Source organism: Populus trichocarpa, chromosome 2 (assembly GCF_000002775.5).
Source record: "Populus trichocarpa isolate Nisqually-1 chromosome 2, P.trichocarpa_v4.1, whole genome shotgun sequence".
In the NCBI taxonomy this organism is placed as follows: Eukaryota; Viridiplantae; Streptophyta; class Magnoliopsida; order Malpighiales; family Salicaceae; genus Populus; species Populus trichocarpa.
This window is the reverse complement of record NC_037286.2, coordinates 15,424,219-15,444,654: the sequence shown is the minus strand read 5'-3', so window position 1 is coordinate 15,444,654 and position 20,436 is coordinate 15,424,219. Positions and strand designations below refer to the sequence as shown.

The following is a 20,436-nucleotide window of genomic DNA, read 5'->3' as shown; positions in this document are numbered from 1 at the left end:
TTTGAGGTATTTTCATTTAATAACAACCTAAAAAATAGGTTTTTGAGGTTTAAGAAATTAGATCTTGATTTTTCAGTCATTGGAAGTGATCAGAAAAATGTATTAGGAAGCGACAGGTTGCCTACAGCGACAGACAACCTATTGCTTGCTTAAAAAAATAAGAGTAGATGACTCGCTCGAGAAAAAATAAAAAAGCAGGTGCGGGTCAAGGCGTTTTAAGTAAGGTTAGATGTGTGGGCTTTACCTAACTTTTTAAATATTTTTATCCATTGAATCAGCTTTTATTTTATATGAGTGGTTAATTTTTTTTTTCATTTTTTTAGTTGAATGATATTTTGAAGAAATTAGTTTGACTTGTCTTGAATTTTTTTCTACTTATATTTTATATGAATTAGCTATATTTGTATAAAGTTCTTGTAAAAATAAAAATTCTTTGTTATAGCAACAATGATTAAACACTAAGATAAAATGATTGAAAATATTCAAAATAAAAAGTCAGTGTTGTAAAATATTTGCATGCACATTTATTTTTTATTTTTACCATGAAGATTAGCTTTATGCTTTAATATTTCATTAGTGTTAACAACCTTTATTATTATTATTATTATTTATGAGTTCATATATTTCTTAATTTATTTTATAAAACATAAATATCATCTTTTTATTTCTCAATTAAAAGAAATATGTTAAGAACTAAGCTTTATAATTTGTTTGAGTTTGTCTTTTATAATTTCTCAATTAAAAGAAATACGTTAAGAACTAAGCTTTATAATTTGTTTGGGTTTGTCTTTTATAAGGCTATCACATTTTTAATATTGAATTGATGCTCGATTTTTCACGTGTCTATATTTTTGTCATATAATTAAATAAAAAGTAGTTTAACAAAAAAAAGTTATTTAACCTAGTGAAGTCCATAACTCAAGTTACGGTTTGATAAGTTATTCCTAGTCGATCTAATATGTTGTCGTCTCAGTTTAAAAAAATAATGTCATCTTAAAACTTCATTAAAAGCCAAACCATGTTTTTATTGGTTTTTCCGAGTTGTCTTTAAACTCGCCAAATCAATTGGATCATGTCGAAACAACTTCAAGGATGTTTGATTTGAAACCCAAGTTAGGTAAGAAGCCAAGTTAGAAGGTTTCAAAGTTAACTTGATGGATCAAGTTTAATGATAATGTTAAAGAGTTTCCCAAACCTAAACATTTTTTTTAACATTCAAATAACACGATGGATCGGCTAGTTATCTATAGTACAGCATCTTCATACACTTAATTATAATCATATTAATCTAGTATTTTCTGTAGGATTGAAAAAGAAAGTATGAACTTCATGTTCGTTCTCGACGGCAGCCACTAGCGAGGTTCCAGAGAAATCTGAGCCACGGAAAAGAAGTAACGCGTATCAAAATTGGCAATATATAAGACTTTAGATCAGGATAGCATGTAGAAAAAGAAAAAGAATAAACAGAGAGCATAATATTCTAATAAGCTGCTCGAGTCACCACCGCAGGACTCCACATTCCCAGATCACTATCAATTGGGTGTATAGGTGCAGCAGATGCATCCGTGACAGGGATCTTGGCTCTGTGAGAAGCTGCCACTTGGAAAGCCAGGAAGATCTTAGAGGCCAGAGCCCACCATTAATTTATCTATCATAAATAATTTGATGGTGGGCAGATACCCGACTCATGTGAGCCTTCTTAATGTGCTGTTTATGTCTGGTCTGCATGTTTCTCACGAGCCGGCCTGCAGCATGAAATTAAGGGAAAGCAAGCCCAGAAATGAAAGTAGTATTAACGTGACAATTGCGTGTAATCTCTGAAACTGAAAGCTTTCAGATAGCCACTCCATTTTTTATGATCTATTATATTGGAGGGCAGGCAGCAGGCTACTTTTTGTATAATTGGTTGGCAATGATACTGGGAATCCACGATAATGGAGTTCGTCATGGAGATGCTACAACAGGGATGCTTCGAGTATATTATATGGTTTAAGGATTTTTAATCTTTCAGAATTCAAGTTGCCACAATCATATTACGATCCTTCTGCTCCACCCCCTTCTCAATGGCTTATCTTTAGTGAAGAATAAGATGAAGTTTTGTTAATTATTTTGCAAAGCAAGCCGTTTGACAACAAATGGTGAATCTTGTTCATTGGCTAAGACGTCAGATAGAAGAGTAGTTTACGTGACAAATCCTGGGCCGATGACTTTACTTGTCTTGCATTTTAATTCTTTATTTCTCAAGAGAATAGAAATTCAATTTCTTTTATCCCCATGCATATGCACGCGTGCATCCTTGTAGGGCAATCCTTGTTCAGACAGGGTCCGATTTAAATAGTCACCCAACCTCCGAACTGCATGCTGTCCTGAATTTGGGTGACCATTTGCATTTTAATAATCAAATCTCTGATTAAGTTGTCCTTCAAGAGGAGAAAGTTGAAAATAACAGTTGGCTTAAACAATGCGGTAGCCATCCTTCTCTACTTATTTATATAAGTAGACAATAGTAAGATTAGAGCACTACACAAGATCAAAGCTATAAGCTATACAAGGTAAGTATAATTGCTATAATATACATCCTATAATTTAACACTTCCTATAATATGCCCCTTTCAAGCTAAGAGCTGGGACTTCACACGAACCTTGAGTCGAAAATGAGTAAAAGAAGCATTAAGAAGTGACTTTGTAAGAACATCAACAAGTTGATCAATGGACAGAATAAAATGAATCTGAATTTTTTTAAAGTGATAATCAACTTCAACATGTTTAGTACGAGCATAAAAGATTGGATTCTCATATAAATAAATAATACCCAAATTGTCACGCCAAATGATAGATATAGAAGTAGGAGTAATCTGTAGATCTGACAACAGATAACAAAGCCACAAGACATTAGCAGTGCCATAAGCTAAAGTCTTATATTTTGCTTCAGTAGAAGAGCGAGCAACAATTTGTTGTTTGCCCGATTTCTAAGAGATATGAGTAATGTTGAAATATACAAGATAAGCACTAGTCAACTTATGATCATTAACACTATCAGCATCAATAAAACCATTAAGAGATAAAGATGAACTATGAGTAATATATAAACCATAAGAGTGCGTACCATTCAGATAACCAAAAATACATTTAACGACAACCTAATAAGCATCGGTAGGAGCATACATAAATTGACATACTTTGTTCACAAAATAACATATATTTGATCTCATAAAAGTGAGATATTGAAGAGTACCAATAATTTGACAAAAACATGCAGGATCAGAGAACAAACCGCCTGTCATCATATCTAGCTTTGAGGAAGAAGCAAGAGTATGCTTTGAGGAAGAAGCAAGAGTATCAATAGGTTTACATGATGACATACTTACTCTATAAAGAATATTAAGTGTATATTTATGTTGTCGTAGCATGAGATCCATACTAGTAGGTTGAATTTCAATCCCTAAGAAGTAATGAGCAACACCTAAATCTCGAAGCTTGAACTTTGAGCTCAACAATCTGACCAATCATTCAAGTAAGACCAAACTACTTCTAATAAGTAAAATGTCATTAATATAAATAAGAAGATAGAAGATGTCGCTCCCCACAAACAAAATGAATAAAAATGTATTAACCTTGTAGGCATGAAAGCCAATGGATATAAGGTAATCATTGAGCCAAGTATACCAAGTCCAAGGAGCTTGTTTTAATCTATATAGATACTTATAAAGCCAACATATATGAGAGGAAATAGTAGGATGGATAAAACAAAGAGGTTGTTGTATTTACACTTTTTTGTGAAATGTTCCACTAAGAAAAGCATTATATACATTGATTTGGTTAATTTGTTAGCCTCTAGAAATTGTAATAGTTAGAACTAAACGAACAATATCTAAATAGTCAATGCCTTAATATTGAGTAAAACCTCTAGCAAATAAACTAGCCTTATATCGCTCAATGCTACCATCAACACACTGCTTAATTTTATACACCCAAAAGACTATCAACCACATTTATAGAGGGGTGAAAGGGAACTAATGACTAAGTACCATTGCAAAGTAATGCTTGAATTTCAGCCTACATAACTTAATGCTAATACTCATATATGTTTTCCTCAAGAAAAGTATAAGGTTCATGATCACTAGGAAAAGTTACTCATGACGTAGAGGTGGTAGGGGAAGTTGAAGATGCTGATAAACTTGTTGTTTTGGGCTGTTAAAGAACCATAGAATGCTATCAATGTACTGAAAAGGTTGAGGAAAGGTGGAACTTGAACCCTGTTGAATAGGGTAGTTGGATAAATCAACAACCAAGTGAAAACCATAAGGTGATAAAGCTGAGGTGGTGGAAGATGATGAACCAAATATGGAAGCAGACTGGGCAGCAACATTAGAGGAGGTTGAGATTAGCGTCCCTGAAGGGACATAACCTAAACTTAAAGAATGGTAAATAGATAAAGACGCATGTGGTGATAAATGAGCAAAACTAGAAGGCACGGTTGACAGGTCAAGTGAGGGAGGTATCATAAGTAGTGAGTTAGATTTAAGTGCTGAGAAAGTAGTCAGAGAAAAAAGGTGTGTAATGGAGTTTGACGAAGGTGAAGGCGTGGGAAAATTAGCTATATGGCTAGAGTTGTCAAATGAAAAAAGATGTCCATAAGATCTTCCATGACAATAAATGTAAATTTTTTGAGATGGTTAAGACAATTATAACCCAGATGAGAAGAGTTATAGCCTAGAAAGACATATAGAATGGAACGAAAGTCTAACTTATAAACATTATATGGACGAAGAAAAGGAAAACAAAGACACCTAAAAGTACACAAAAAACTATAATCAGGAGTATGGTGGAATAGACATTCAAGGTTGATTTATTTTGTAACACAAATGTAGGCATACAATTAATGAAATACACAGAAGTTTCAAACACATAATTTCAAAACTATAAAGGTGCTTTACACTAACCAAGAAGAGTATGACTAATTTTGACTATATACCGATGACGACGTTTAGTAGTGCCATTTTATTCATGAGTATGTGGACAAATTAATTGGTGGTGAATGCTAATTGTCTGAAAGAAACTATGTAATTTTCTATAATCACCACTCCAGTCTCTCTAGACAGATTTTATTTTACAAGAAAATTGCTTTTCCACTTGAGCTTGAAAGCGATGAAAAAAATAGAAAATACATCATATTTCACAACAAGAGGATAAAACCATATATATTTTGTATGAGCATCCACAAAAATGACAAAATAACAAAAGCCATAGGAAGAAAATATAAGAGCGAGGCCCTAAACAACATTACTATAAATTAAATCAAAAGAAGTAGAAGTTCTATGACCTGTAGGTTCTATTAAATACAATGATTTTTCTAATAGACATGCTTGACATTGAAAATTGAAACGTCTAGAATTGCAAGAAACTTTATTATTTGAATCTAAGAAACTTAAAACACGAGGAGTAGAATGACCCAATCAACGGTGCTAGATATCAATAGATGTAGATACACAAGCATACCAAAAATCTTGAGGAACAAACATTGTAGAAGACTTAGATAAAACTTAGAGACCATCTTTACTCTAACCGAAAATGAGCACTGTCTTGGTTATGAGGTATTTAACATAAAACATAAATGAGTAAAATTTAAAAAACATTTTATTTTCAAGATAAAAACTTCTGAACAGATAATAATGGTTTGTTTGTTTGTTTTTTTTTTTTTTAATTTGAGGCTATAGAACATTAGAAAAAAAATAAAGGTTCTTTTCGATGTGTATAATTTAGTATCAGAAGTATGAAATATGATAAGTCCTTTACCATTACCGACTTGCAATTGATTAATACTAAGATAAGGTTCTAAACTCGTCTTGCTTGCAATATCGAGATGGACATATTGATTTGCACCTATGTTTAGAAACCAATCAACATAACTTGCCGTGGAAATATTGCTAAGAGGTTGGTTGGCATTAGCTTGTAACCTGTGACTATAGAATTGGGAACGCTGCTGAGCCGAGTGATAAAAAACACACCATAGTTGGCACCTAAAAAAGACTGTGTATTAGACCACCGATTGGATGAAGGGGAACAATTACCTTACTACCAATTGTGTTGCTGCCAGTTGTTGTTGTTAGGACCACTTTTCCCATGGTAAGAACTATTACCACTGTTAAAATTTTTGGTGTTGTTTTTCTTGAGCAAGCCACAATTGAAACTATCCATACCACTATGAGAATTATAGCTACTATTATGAAAACCAAAGGACTGTTTATAAGATGAGGAAAACTGATGTTGGACAATAAAAGTCGAGGAGGGCTGAGCTAGTGTAGGTAGCAGCGGAGTAGTACACAGAGCTTTCAATGGATTGTAGGGAACTTATAAAGAAACTCATTGGTGAGGAGGTGACTGTGGAGATCAATGTAGGAAATAGGGTCAACCTTGGTGGATAAAATGGTCACCAAGTCCTTGAATTCACCATGAAATCTACGAAACACATATAAGTTGAAATCTTGTGACTCGAGTCATTATACACAAAGCATATGCATGAAAAAATCGTGAAGCTTAATCCCTAACAAATCAAACGTTGAAGGATGAAATCGAGAAAAAAAATCATTTATACAAAATGATCCTAAATAGAAAATGATAGTTAAAAGAATGAGGATAAAAAAAAAATTAGAGGGTAACTAGAAATTTTTGATTTAAGGGTGAAATTGAAAAGAAAAATAACTTTAACAAAATGACAAAAAAATCAAAATAATAAGGAGCAAACTGGAAAAAATAATATACCATAAATTTAGATTGAAGGATGAAATTAAAAATAAATAAAACTTTTACAAAATAGCCAAGAAAAAAAAATCAAAAGAATAAATGCTAAATTAAAATATAATATATGACATCTTGAGATTGAAAGATGAAATAAAAAACAAATAAAACTTTTATAGAAGGGTAAAGAACAAAAAATATAAATAAAAAGATGAAGGATCAAAGTTTAAATATCAACAAAAAAAAGGAGCAATTAGAAATTTTCAAGGGGAGGAGGGAAAAAAGAAAAAAAAACAGAAGAAATCATGGCCGATGAGAAGTTGCTCCACAACCACTGCGACACATCACCTCAACCATGAAGAGGATGTGGTGACACATCAAATGACATGACTGAAGGGTATTTTTGGCCATCAAGAGGTGTCACGTGCGCTGCCCTAAATGTGCTGGTGCCTTCCATTCACTAACGCATGCGTCAATAACCTTTTCAATTTAAATAATATTTAATACATATTAAAAGATCAAATTGCCCTCGATTTACTTGGTAATAACAAAAAAAAAAGGCCCCTATACACAAGCTTTTTTCTTTTTTCTTTAAAGGGTAAATTTCTTATTTTATTGATAATCATATCCTTATCAATCCTTTAATGATCAATAGGCCATGCAAAATGACCAAATTATCCCCAAGCACAAGGCAAATGAATTTCTTTAGAATTTCTTTAGAAAGGGAAAAACGGTAAAAATATTATTCCAGTGAAAAATGTTTTTATTTATAGTCTATAGTATTTGCACTTTCTATTTTAGCTTTTTTTAATTGGACAATGTTTTTTCTTGACCAATTTTACAATATCCACGAGATGTCATCACCTAACTCAAGCATATCCTATATTTTACAATTGTTTTCCTTTTTTTTTTTTTACATATATATAATTTATAAGCACTAAAGTACAGTTTATATATTCAATTTTTTAAATAATTAAATATTATTTTATAAATTTGAACATGTGAACTTATTTAATTATCTTTCTCCTAATGTAGCATTGTTATGCATAGTTGAGAATTTATTTAAAATATATTTAATAAGTGTATTCAAGGTCAAATTAAATATAAAATCCACATATTTAGAGTTAAGACTATGTAGATAATTATTTCTAATATAAGTATTTTAATATGGAACATTAACATGTCTAAAATCAAATGTAGATAAATAAAAAATTAATCTCAAAAAACTTTTGATGAATAAAATTTTTCAAATCTAAAACTCCAATCCCACATTACAAGATCACAATATTTTTTTTTTTTTAATGGCTTGTATAGGGTGACTTAAGAAGTTAAAATTGAGTCCTTGTGGTGCCAACACTTTTAGTGGAGAGAGACCCTAAGTATACGAACTTCGAGATTAAACCATATTCGCTTGCTTGGCTCAATATTTGGATTTTACAAAAAAAAAAATCTGATTTTAAAGGAATAATCTAGGGTTTTTCTTTGTATTTTATAATGTATAGTTAAGGGTTAAAACAACGAGAAAGAACTAATTAGACCTTTGATCGGTAGTGCAATTTCTTAATAAGGTGGTGTTAGAATTAATGGAGATTACTTGTATTAAAATTATTTGCACATAGGGATATATAATTAGCTTTAAGGATAAATAATATAATCCTTGATATCAATGTCCTTCTATTTCTGCTGGAAGTTTATCAAAAGATAAGAATGATATTTTCATTGCTCTAATTATTTAGAACTTTTTTTTTTTTTTCAGATAATGGTATGTGATTTGATTGTTTTATATTTTTAATATTGCTGCAATAGTTTGTCTTATATATACATAACAAAACTATAGTTCCAAACAATAGATAACCACCGATGAATGTGCCACGTCACTGTATGGAGATCCCAGTTTGAATCTCTCGGTCATTTCGTCTGAAAAATCGTCTGAAAAAAATCCACATCATCACACCGTTGCAACTTTGCAAAAATCGATGTATTCCGTCGGCAATACGGTCGGTATATACCGACCGTATTGCCGACGGAATCTATGTCGTCGGTAATTATTACCGACAGCAAAGGTCTGTCGGTATATACCGATAAAATTAGAGACGAATTTATATCCATCAGTAAAAATTACCGATAAAAAATTTTGTCGGTGATTTTATTGATTTTCACTGATTTTCTGGTAGTGAGAGAAGGTTATAGTAATAAGGTGATAATAATGATAGCAACGAAGCTTTAATTTATTATTGTTGTGAAGATGGTTAAAGTAATTAGTTAGATAATGATGTTGGTGACATATAACAAGTTAGTAAATTATGTGGAATATATTGACGAATCTTTAAAAATATTTCCAACAAAATCACGCCAGATTTGATCTTCATGTTTAAGCATAAAAATAAAAACTAAATCGTCAAAAAAAAGAAAAAAACCTTATTCGTCAAATCAGCAATAAAGATATACATGAACTTTTGAGACAATCTTTTTTTGATTCGAATAGTTTGCTAGGTATAATCGGTTCAACAACACTTTTTGATTGGCGATGGTCTAGTGGGACTCCTTCGTGAGAGATAAGGGAAAGGGGATAAGATGTCGAATTTGAGTTTTGCCTTCATTATGTCCGTCTATAAGGGAAAATAAAAAAACCTAGAGATACCATTTGTTCATTTTACATGTAGGAAACCTAATTTTATTGATATCATGATATTAATGCGTTGTCGGGTATATACACCAAAAGCGTGTCTGGTATCGTAATAATGGTTACTTTTTAAAGTATTTTTTTATTTAGAAATAAATCAAAATAATATATTTTTAAAAATTTTTAAATTTATTTTTAACATCCGCATATCAAAGCAGTACGAAAACATCGTTGAGAAACAAACAATGTGCAAAGAAAAACAATTACTTTGTTAGGCACGAATCAACTCTTCGAACGGCAATGGTCTTCATTTGTCGAGACCAGACGGAGTAATTAAACATATTGTAACAAGAACTGACAAACATTTGGTTAAATAATTTGTAGAAGGAATCTCAGAGCGTGCAGTGTGGATTTTTCAATTTAGGAAGACGAACGATTCAAGATCGTTTGCTTCGTAAACTAACCACCCCTCATGTGCGACCACAAAAATCAAAGGCAGAAAAGATTGAAAATCATGGCAAGTCAAAGATGGAATGGTCAAATTACGCGTAAATTAGAATTAAGCCCATGGAGCTTGACGCTCACACGCTTTCACATAGCGTTGTTAACAAAATACAATTAGAGGGAGACAAACAGCCGCTACCCAGGGTGGCCCCAGCCTCCTCCCCCCGCCTAATGGAAGCCACTTCGCTGCCCTTGTTTTCTCTTGTTCCTCCGAGCGCACGCCCTTTATCTGCTGATGTGGATTTATTCTTTCCTTTTCTCCTTTTCTTTTTCTGCTCGAATTAATATTCTAATTCTTTAAAGATTTAGAGTTTATAAAAGAAAAACTGAGACTTTCTATTTAGATGTAACATTTCTCTATTTAATAGAGCTTTTAAAATTGAATTTAGAAAGCACATTTTAGAAATTCTTCATAGTTTTTCTTTATAAGTTTTCACTACTTAATTTTGAAATAAAAAAAGGTGAAAAATACAATTTTTTTCCTTATATTTAGTTAGTGTCATGAATTTAATCTTTATTATAAATATAATATAAAGTTTTTTTTTTGAAATTAACAACATAATCTTTTTATATTAAACAATGACTATTATAATTAAGTTATGAATTTGATTTTTTTATATGAAAAACAGCTATAATCTTGGTGTGTTCTTAATTTAGATAAAAAAAATCCATCTTTATTCTTAACAATGAACATATTATTTAATTTTTTACTGAAAAAGAAAAGAAAAACAGAAAATGAAGAAGAAAAATAGTTTCCATTGTTAAGCACACCCAGCTTAGTCTCTCTTGCAGCAGTATTTTCTGTCCGACCTTCGCACTGGATGGTATGATAGCGAAGAAGTACTGTGCCTTTATTTTCCCCTACAATATTATTCAAAACTGGGATCAAAATCGTGAGAGTTAATCTTTCATAAGAAATTTAATCTGAAGACATATATATCTGCCGTAAAATAAATAAATAGAAAAGAAATAAAAAAACATGTTGGACTGTCACACGTATCAAAGTCGATGTCTCCTATATATGCTCGTTGATCTCTATTTAAATCAAGTATATGAAATTAACCGAAAGTGTCAACCTAGTCTTAGATTATAATATTAATTACCTCTCCCTCGCTCTCCGCCACTCCTCTCTTATGTATAAGAGGTAGCGCCCTCGACCATTATCGATCATACCTTCGAGCTTCAAATTCTGGATTGATAGTTTTCTTCCTTCCTTCCTTCCTTCCTTCCCTAATTATAAGCAGGAATGGTAGTTCCTTCTCCAACTCCAGCACGAACCAGAAAAACGAAGGCCTTTGGAATTCCTACTGTTGATCTCTCTCTTGATAGGTCAAACGTATCGAAACTGATCGTAAGGGCATGTGAAGAATATGGATTCTTCAAAGTGACGAATCATGGGGTCAGTAAGGAGGTCGTAACCAGAATGGAGGAGGAAGCTGCTCATTTTTTCTCAAAACCAGCCACGGAAAAGCACCGAGCTGGACCTGCTAGTCCTTTTGGCTATGGTTGCAAAAATATTGGCTGCAATGGTGACATGGGCGAGCTTGAATATCTTCTCCTCCACGCCAATCCTCTCTCCGTCTTTGAAAGATCCAAAACCATCTCAAATGACCCTTCAGAATTCAGGTAATTTATACATGTTCCGAATATCTTCTCTAATATTCACGTCATCGATCAATAATTCAGCAGAACTGTTAGGTATCTTGTGTGTATATATATATATATATATGTTGTTCTTATGTGGATCATAAATCATGAAAATGCATTACACATATATTCATTAATGACAGGATGATCAATTGCTGGGTAGGGAAGAAGGTTTTTAGCTTTCTGTTCCAACAATGTGATACAGGTTCCCTGGGTTTATGCTTAGTTTGTGGTGTGCTTGATTCATTTTCAACGGGTTTTTTTATTGTATAATTTAATATTATATGATAACGGTTGCACCATTTTTAAAGAACTCTAGTCGTTAAATGGAACATCGGGACGGTGGGCAAGGGAATTCAATTATGAAAATGAAACGGTGGAAGATTGTTTATTGCAAATGCTTGGTATCCTAGAAAAAGACATCTTTCCTTTATCAACAAGAAATTATTACAAGTTAAATATAACATCAATAATAGACTTCCAATTTATATTTTTTCTATTAATTTAATATACCCAAGAGTTCCGTTTACCTCATTAACTGTAATTAATATATATGTTCATCAATTATATATATATTTAGATAAATAGATAGAGAGACAACACAACGACTATAACTCTAAAAAGTCAACCTTCTTCTTGAGACTCTTTCAAGGGCATCGAATCTCAAAATGTGTGTTTGATATTACAATAATAGTTGTTTTTTAAGATATTTATTGTTTAAAAATATTTTAGAATAATATTTTTTATTTTTAAATTTATTTTTGATGTTAGCATATCCAAAAAAAATATATAAAAAATTAATTTTAAATAAAAAAAGTTTAACTATTCAGTAAATAACATTTAAAACGGAATTCTATAATAACTGGTTTGTTTGGCAAGCTTTGCCCACTCTAGTTGCTTTTTTATTAATGAATATTTTCATGAAAAAAATCAATCATGAAAACAACCTGATTTCTTTCCGGTTCCCAAGTTGATGCTTCCAACTTGCGATTGAAGGGAAACCATGCCTTAATTAGCTCATTGTTCTGTCAACAACTATTAGCCATATGACATGTTTCTTTATATATATGTATAATTGTGGGGCCTAAAACGGTCCAACTTGACTCCTAAAACAATCTTAGGAATTACGAAGAGTCAGCACAATGTACTAAAAAGATTAAATATTGTTCCCACCTTTCCCTTTCTTGAACAGGAAGAGTATCTTGAATTCATTTTTTATATATTAAAATCAAGTTTTCGTTTAATTGATTTTTAATTAAACAAATCATTCGCACCCAACCATCGCATTAGAATCACAGGATTCGATTTTTCAAGCATAATTGCTTCAATTTTTGTGTATAATTGATGTTTTCCTCTTCGTTGCTTTTTCTTCTTGCTCTTGTTCTTCTTCTTCTTCTTCTTCACGAGACACATCTGCTTGTAGAAAGCATGCAGGTGATTGCTGTCCTGCAACAGTCAATCTTGCATTATTGCACTGGCAAGAAGAGATCATAAGAATGGGTTTTATATGTATCATAAGAATGGATCTTGTCGTGCTCCAAATCGAGCCTACATTGAACCAATTACATTAGGCTAGAGATACACGACATTATCATTCTTGTGTGGGTTCTTGCTAGTAATTACTCCTATGATTTCAAGCTGCGTATTTTATTCTTTTTATTATATAAAAAAGAGAAAAATGGGAACAACAATTTTATTCGTAATGAAAAAATATTCTGCAAAAGTTTTTTTTTTTTTTTTTTTTTTTTTGAGGGTGGTGAAATGTTAGTGTGCTTTTTCCTTTTTTTCCTTGCTTGCTCAGCACTGGCATTGCGATTTATACAGCTGCGTGGTGAATGATTACATACAAGCGGTTAAGCAACTGGCGTGTGAGATTCTTGATCTAACGGCTGAGGGCTTGTGGGTCCCGGATAAACGTGCATTCAGCAGGTTCATCAGAGATGTCCACAGCGATTCTGTTCTTAGACTTAATCACTACCCTGCATTCGAAGAGATCATGGACTGGGACCCATCACCTAAAACAATTGGTTTTGGCGAGCACTCCGACCCTCAAATCTTGACCATCTTGCGATCCAACGACGTTGGGGGCCTCCAAATTTATTTGCGTGATGGCTTGTGGGTCCCTGTTCCTCCTGACCCCACCGGATTCTATGTGATCGTGGGGGATGCCTTCCAGGTTCGTAACGATCAGTCATTTTCTTATGAAAATCATCTTGTGATTAGAATATTATAAATTGATGGTGTAAACATGTTTCATGAGGTGTAAGAATTCTATTGGCTTGATGTATAATGCTAATTAGTGAATTAAATTCTCTTTTACCATTATTTTGAAAGAAAAGAAAACATATGCTACCAAATCTCCTCAATTAGCTGCTAAACTTTGTGCTCCTCATGGCATCGATTTCTAGGTTTTAACGAATGGGAGGTTTGAAAGCGTTAGACACAGAGTGTTGGCGAGCTCGGGGAAGCCAAGAATGTCAATGATGTACTTTGGGGCGCCACCGCTTAACGCATGGATCTCTCCGCCTCCACAGCTGGTCTTGCCACAAAATCCAAGCCTCTACAAACCCTTCACTTGGAGTGAATTCAAGAAAGCTGCCTATTCTCTGCGATTGAGAGATACGCGTCTTGACCTCTTCAAGATTCATGCCACAGAAAAATTTGCTTCTTGATTTAATTTACAAGATTTATATTAAATGTAATTGGCCTTCCGTATATAAGGGTTCCTTTCATTATCGTACTTGTTGGAGGGGATAGAAAGCATTAAGAGACAAAGAAAAGAAAGAAAAAAAGAAAAAAAAGAAGCTTTTGCTGCTGTAAATAGGTCCGAACGGAAGTCGAAGGATTATTCTACATATCCGGAAAGGCAGAGGGAGAGTTTTCTCTTTTTTCTTCTTTTTTACTTTCTTTCTCAAAGCACTTTGGTTCCTAGCATTTATTTAGTCGTACCGTATTGTGAATTTTTATACGTATTCTCCCTCTTGTTTTCTTTTAATTCTTGAATATACGTACCAAAAAACTGTCCACTTTCTTGTTATAAATAGAAAATCTACGAAAGATGTTCTTAAAAACTAATTCTTCCAACATTTTATGAATTTTTATTGTTATCAATTGTTTGAAAATATGATAGTATTGTTTTTGTGAATATGAATAACAGACACATGAGTCATTTCGATTTGCTGATGTCAAAAATAATTTTTAAAAAATAAAAATATATTATTTTGATGCATTTCCAAGTGAAAAGCACTTCAAAAAGCAACCACAACCACACTTTCAAACAGGACATTTGAAGAATATCACAACAAAAACAAGAAAAAAATAAAAAAAACACAATGATTTTATGTAGTATGATTATGTCTATAACTATAGTCAACGCAAATATAGATTTTAGAGAACTTTCAAAGTCAGAATTTCAAATACTCTCAATCCTCACAACACTATATATAAATTTCTCTTGCTACCACTCTTTTAGCAAAGAAGAGCATTCAAGATCATCCTTCAAAAATAAATAAAAATTACCTAGACCTAATCACGTGTTTATAGAAAATATATCTTAATTCTAACATATAAAATTAAGATTAGTGTAATACTAACCCTTCAAAGATTCTTTTCCTAGAAAATAATTGTAAGTCTATAAGGTATCTATTATTTATTGTGAAGTCCATGTAAATAAGGTTTTGAATTCATGCCACATCTCAATATATAATCTTGAAACCTCCCACGTTACTCATTAGCTGCTCTAGGTTACAATATCAATGTGATTGAGTTGAGCCATTTTAAAAAAATTATCTACTAAAATTAAAATGTAAAATAAGACTCATTTGATATCCTTATATTTTTTTTCATTTGAATATATTTGTCATAACTCAATTTTAATCCCATAAATATATATAATCTCATATACATATACATATACATATATTAAAAAAGCAACCATATATGAATTTGTTTTTCAAAAAAGCATTTTCAACATAATTTGGCCAATTCTCAGCCATTTCATGATTTTAAACCTTTCTGTTTATCATTTTCATGTTAGAAATCTTTTTAAAAAATTAATTTTTGAAAAAAAAATGAAAATCAAAGAAACAAAAAGTTTAGTGAGTATAGTAATAATTAAAGAAGAGATTAGGGACAAATATTAACATTTCTAATCCATTCCCTGAGCAACTTAAAGATAAAAAGATAAGGTGAGAAAGATATGGAAGATTGTAGAATGTGATGAGATAAGAGAGAATAAGGAATAAAAGAGGAAATATAAGGTAGGAATTAATAAGGGAATATTATCCAGTATAAAAAAGGGAGTGAATAGTAGATAAACAAGGGATAAATTTTTAGAAAAAAAAAGAAAAAGAAAGTGTGTACAAAAAAAAAAGAGAAGAGAAAAAAAATTAGAAGAAAAAAATACAAAAAAAGGAAAACCACGACAACCCTCGTTCTCTCGTTTCTCTTCATCATCAAAGTCATCCATCACTATCTTGTCGACCACCACCATCACAACCACCAACACCATTAACGCCAGCCTTCCTTGTGTCAACCAGCCTTCCTCCGTTACAACAACCTATTTTCTCCCATATTGAAAAGCCCCTCTCCTCCATTTTTCATCACCGATCAAACTCCCTCTTGCTGAACACCATAGGAGCCATTAGTAAAAGAAAACCTAGTTGTAACAACCATTTTAAACAGATTTAGAAGCAGCTGAACCCGTGATGGAAGCAAAAGCAACATAAACAATAATGAAGAAAAAAAATATAGAAAGAAAGCTAAAACTTCCAAAGTCACCACTAGCTTAGAAGGGAAAACAAAGAAGCAATGTACTTTTTGTTGTGGCCGACGCATCTCCACCCTCTATTATTGCATGTAACTATGTGTTGCATCCTTTACAACTCATATGTGTGTCTTTGCAACTTGTCACCACTATTAGAATATTTTTAGCAGCTTTTGGTCACACTAAACCACTCTATTAGGTTGATTTCGAACCCCAAATGAATTTTGAATAAATTTCAACATGTTGATTAATAATTTATAAAATATTTGTTATTTCTTATTTAATGCAAATGATTGTGAAACATTTGAAGTTTCAGGGTCTATACCTTTATGTGTAAGCCCTAAGGTATGAGGTTGACATGAAATTTTTTAAAGTTGGAATAATGTTGGAATCAATCTACAATGGGGTTGGGAGAATGGGTTGCAACAAGTTTATCCAAGAAATAATGGTGTGGCCTCAATGTTGAAATATTTATGTATTTATGTGTGTAAATATTTATTTTTGAACAAAGAATAAAAATTGCCTTAACAGGTTTTTGTCAACTTAGCATAGCATAATATTTTGATCAAAGTTTAGTTTAAAACAGTTAGGTTAATATGTCTTCTAGTTTTTAGGGATCAATATAGGCTTTGTGCATTGTTTTCTTACCTTATAATTAGTTCATTAAAGTATTGACGAGTTTTTATCAAGTCAACAATAAGCTTTGATTAAAATTGGGTTTTAATAGGCAAGTCAACAAGCCTCTTAGTTTTAAAAACAAATATAGGCCTAGTGCAATGCTTTTAACCAAAAATTAAAAAAAAAAAACTATAAACAATCATCAAGTTACAAGACTCTTGATTCAGGGCTCGATGCTAATTCAACAAACATCCAATGACAATAAATAACTTGTCAATAAAATCAAAAAATAATTTGAATAGTAAATGTCATGTGTAAAATCAATTTAGAAGAAAACACAAAACAAATGTAATATTTTCTTGGAAAGCACAACCAAACACTTACTCAAATCTCTAGAACCAATGCATATTTTAGAATTATTAGTCTGCTTAAAGAATTAGTTAGCGACTCCAAAAATAATGTATACTCCTGATATTAAATTTAATGAATTAATAGAATAAATGTTAGAAATTAGCTGTAAATTTTATTATTTAGGGGTATAAAATTACACTTTAAGGTATATGATGTGTTAAAGATACGAAGTAAGAAATAAATGCAATGCTAAAATTTAGGTCCTAGAATGGTTAGGATTTAACCCGATAAGGTAGAGACTTCCACATGAAAAGAGACTTGCTTTGAAACTTAGATAAACCAACATATAGAAACATAACCTAGAAAAACAATCAATCAACAATGTTGCTTACCATAGATAGGATGCACTAGGGGTGATGCGTCTTTCCCTTTCATTACTAGTCCCCTTGTTTAGATTCTCAAAGACAATTAAGTTTTCCAGTGACCATGATAGGACTTCTTCAAAATTATAATTTTATGATTAATCCCAAACTCCCTCGATCCAGGAGGAAAACCCATCATTCGATGATGTGCACGCCAAGATAGTTTTGATTCTTGATGTGGTTTAAAATTTAGTGTTTCAACGTGGTGAGTTAAGACATCAAATTTCTAAGTGTCATATATTAGAGAGTTGTCTAGGTAAAAATTTATTGTTAGAAAAACTTGATAAAAAAGGTGGGGTATATTTCTTATGATGGTTCATATGGTTGTTAAAAAGTTTTCTAAGATGATAGTGGTGCTACCTTAATCATCTGAAAGATTTTTCTTGGTCTTATGGGTGATTTAATCGAGGATTAGCTACAAACTAGTCTGTTTCAATCAACTTGCACCATCAAGAACAAGGTATATAATCTAACTATCGACAATGGTAATTGTGAGAATATGAAGTCGGCTGAGACAGTAGAGAAGTTACATGTCAAGTTAAGAAAACATTCTAGGCCTTACAAACTAAATTAGTTGTGCTGAGAAAATAAGGTAATCATGAACAAATGCTATCTTGATCTGTTTTCTATAAGTAAGAGATATTTTAATGGTGTTTTGTGTGAAGTGGTTTCTTTGTGTGAAGTGGTTTCTATAGATGTATGTGATCTAATGTTAGGTAATCACGAACAAATTCTATATTGATTTGTTTTCTATGAGTAAGAGATATTTTGATGATGTTTGGTAGATGTGGTTTCTATAGATGTTTGTCATCTAATGTTAGGTAGGCCATGGTAATATGACAAAAATATCATACATGATAGACACTGTAATATTTATATACTCAACATAAAAAGGAAGTGTATAATGTTGACGTCTAAAAGAGAGGGGACAACTATTTATAGCAAGGGTAAAACATATTGTTTTTATAATAGTTTTTGGAGAAGAAAGAGAAGAAAGGGAACAAAGATATTGTAAAGAATCACAATGATGTGAGAAAAAGCATAATATAGAATAAGCCATTAACAACTATTAATGGTTTTGTAAAAACTAGAATTGTTTGAGAGTTGATTCCCGACATACTTTATATGAGTTGGTTAACTATACAATGCGAGTACGCTAGATGTCAATGGAGTGCAATGGTATTAACATAACCTTTAATGGTCGACAATAACGATAGTGTAGGTAGATGGATGGCTAGAAATTAAAGACGAGTTCTCTCAAACCCAGAGAGATTGATGCAAGATTTTTTTTTTCTTAACACGCAACCTCATTTTAATAGGCATAAATTTTGATTCAATATTTGAATTGAGCTGAAAATTTTCCAGGACATTCTAAAGGCCATGTTTTCTATAGGGTTAAGATTTTATAGCCATCTTAAATCAGGAAGTTCTTCAAATAAGACCTAGAAGTTACTATTTGAGATTTGTAATATTTTTCTAATTGATTTATGATTTTTTTAATTTGGTTTAGAATTATTTTCTTTCTAGTACACAAGCATCCTAGAAGAGCTATAATATAAAGTTTTTATTAGAGATATTATTTAGTAATAAAATTTTAAATTAGAATTTTTATATGATAATCATATTCGTCAAAAAATTATGTTGCTTGTGCTTCTAATTTATCTTATGCTGTTTTCATCTACTTTATACTCTAAGAAGAGGGTTGGAATTTTAAGTGGGGAATCTAGTAGCCAATTAAATGAATATTAGTTTTAGTGATCAAGTGAGAATTGATTCTAATATGACAAACGAAGTTGTTGTGTGTCTTAAGCATCCTTATTTTGGTCCTTTTTAATGACAATATTTTTTCATGATATCAATTTTAAGATTTGTAAAATATAATATTTAAAAGGTAAAAAATGAAAAAAAATAAAGAAGCATCCTTATATAATTAGAACATAGTTTTGAAATTTACTCCGTTTGTTTCACATAAAATAATTTCCTTACATTTTTATGTTGATTCACATAAAAAATTAATTAATGAAAAATATTTTACTACAAAAAAAAAGTTTGAAAAAAGAAAAATTATTTGCCCCACCAATATTTCTATCCTTTTCTTTTCAATATTAATCTACCTTGCTTATATATCAAATACTAAAGAAATGTTTTTTAAATAGTTTTCAAAGATGTTATTTTTTATTATTTGACTATGTTTTTCAAGGAATTAGTTCAACTTGAAATTATTAATTTTTTAATATTTGACTAAATGTTTTCAATGAAGCTGAACTTGGACCATGTTGGCAGCCGTAGCTTGGAATGGCAGTGGTAGGATGTAGCAATCCAGCACCCTAATGATTATTAAGATTAGGTTACAGTACATTTGGACTGGTCATAAATCTCAGCTTAACCATATCTACAAAACATTATTTGCCTATGAACGGTATGAGGCGGCAATGTCTTTCGTTTACTTTCTGAAATATATATTCCTAACTATTTCTTTTTTTTTTTCAACAATAAAAAATATATTCATACAATTTAAGTATTCTTTTCAGACAATCTTAAAAACACAATTATAAAATTAATCTTGAATATTGAAAGAAATTTAATAAATTATTTTAATTATTGGTTTTAAAAATTAAATTTAAGAAATTAAGGGAAAAAATGTGTCTCTTCAACTATCATAACAACCTTTTTAAAATTGATTATAGCTAATTCTAGCACATTGTCAAAACTAACTATGCAATATCATTTAAAAATAAAATAAAATTACAATATGCACATTCCTGTTT

The 20,436-nt window shown here is 31.4% G+C and overlaps 1 protein-coding gene across 1 annotated transcript; it reads left to right on the top strand.

Moving 5' to 3' along the window:
- The first annotated feature begins 10,921 nt into the window (after positions 1-10,921).
- LOC7460479 (gibberellin 2-beta-dioxygenase 2) lies at positions 10,922-14,484 on the top strand. The gene is made up of 3 exons (XM_002301494.4): positions 10,922-11,491; positions 13,337-13,688; positions 13,921-14,484. Exons 1-3 carry the CDS (start codon positions 11,112-11,114, stop codon positions 14,182-14,184), a joined length of 996 nt encoding a protein of 331 aa, XP_002301530.4. The 5' UTR covers positions 10,922-11,111; the 3' UTR covers positions 14,185-14,484.
- The last annotated feature ends 5,952 nt before the right edge of the window (positions 14,485-20,436 follow it).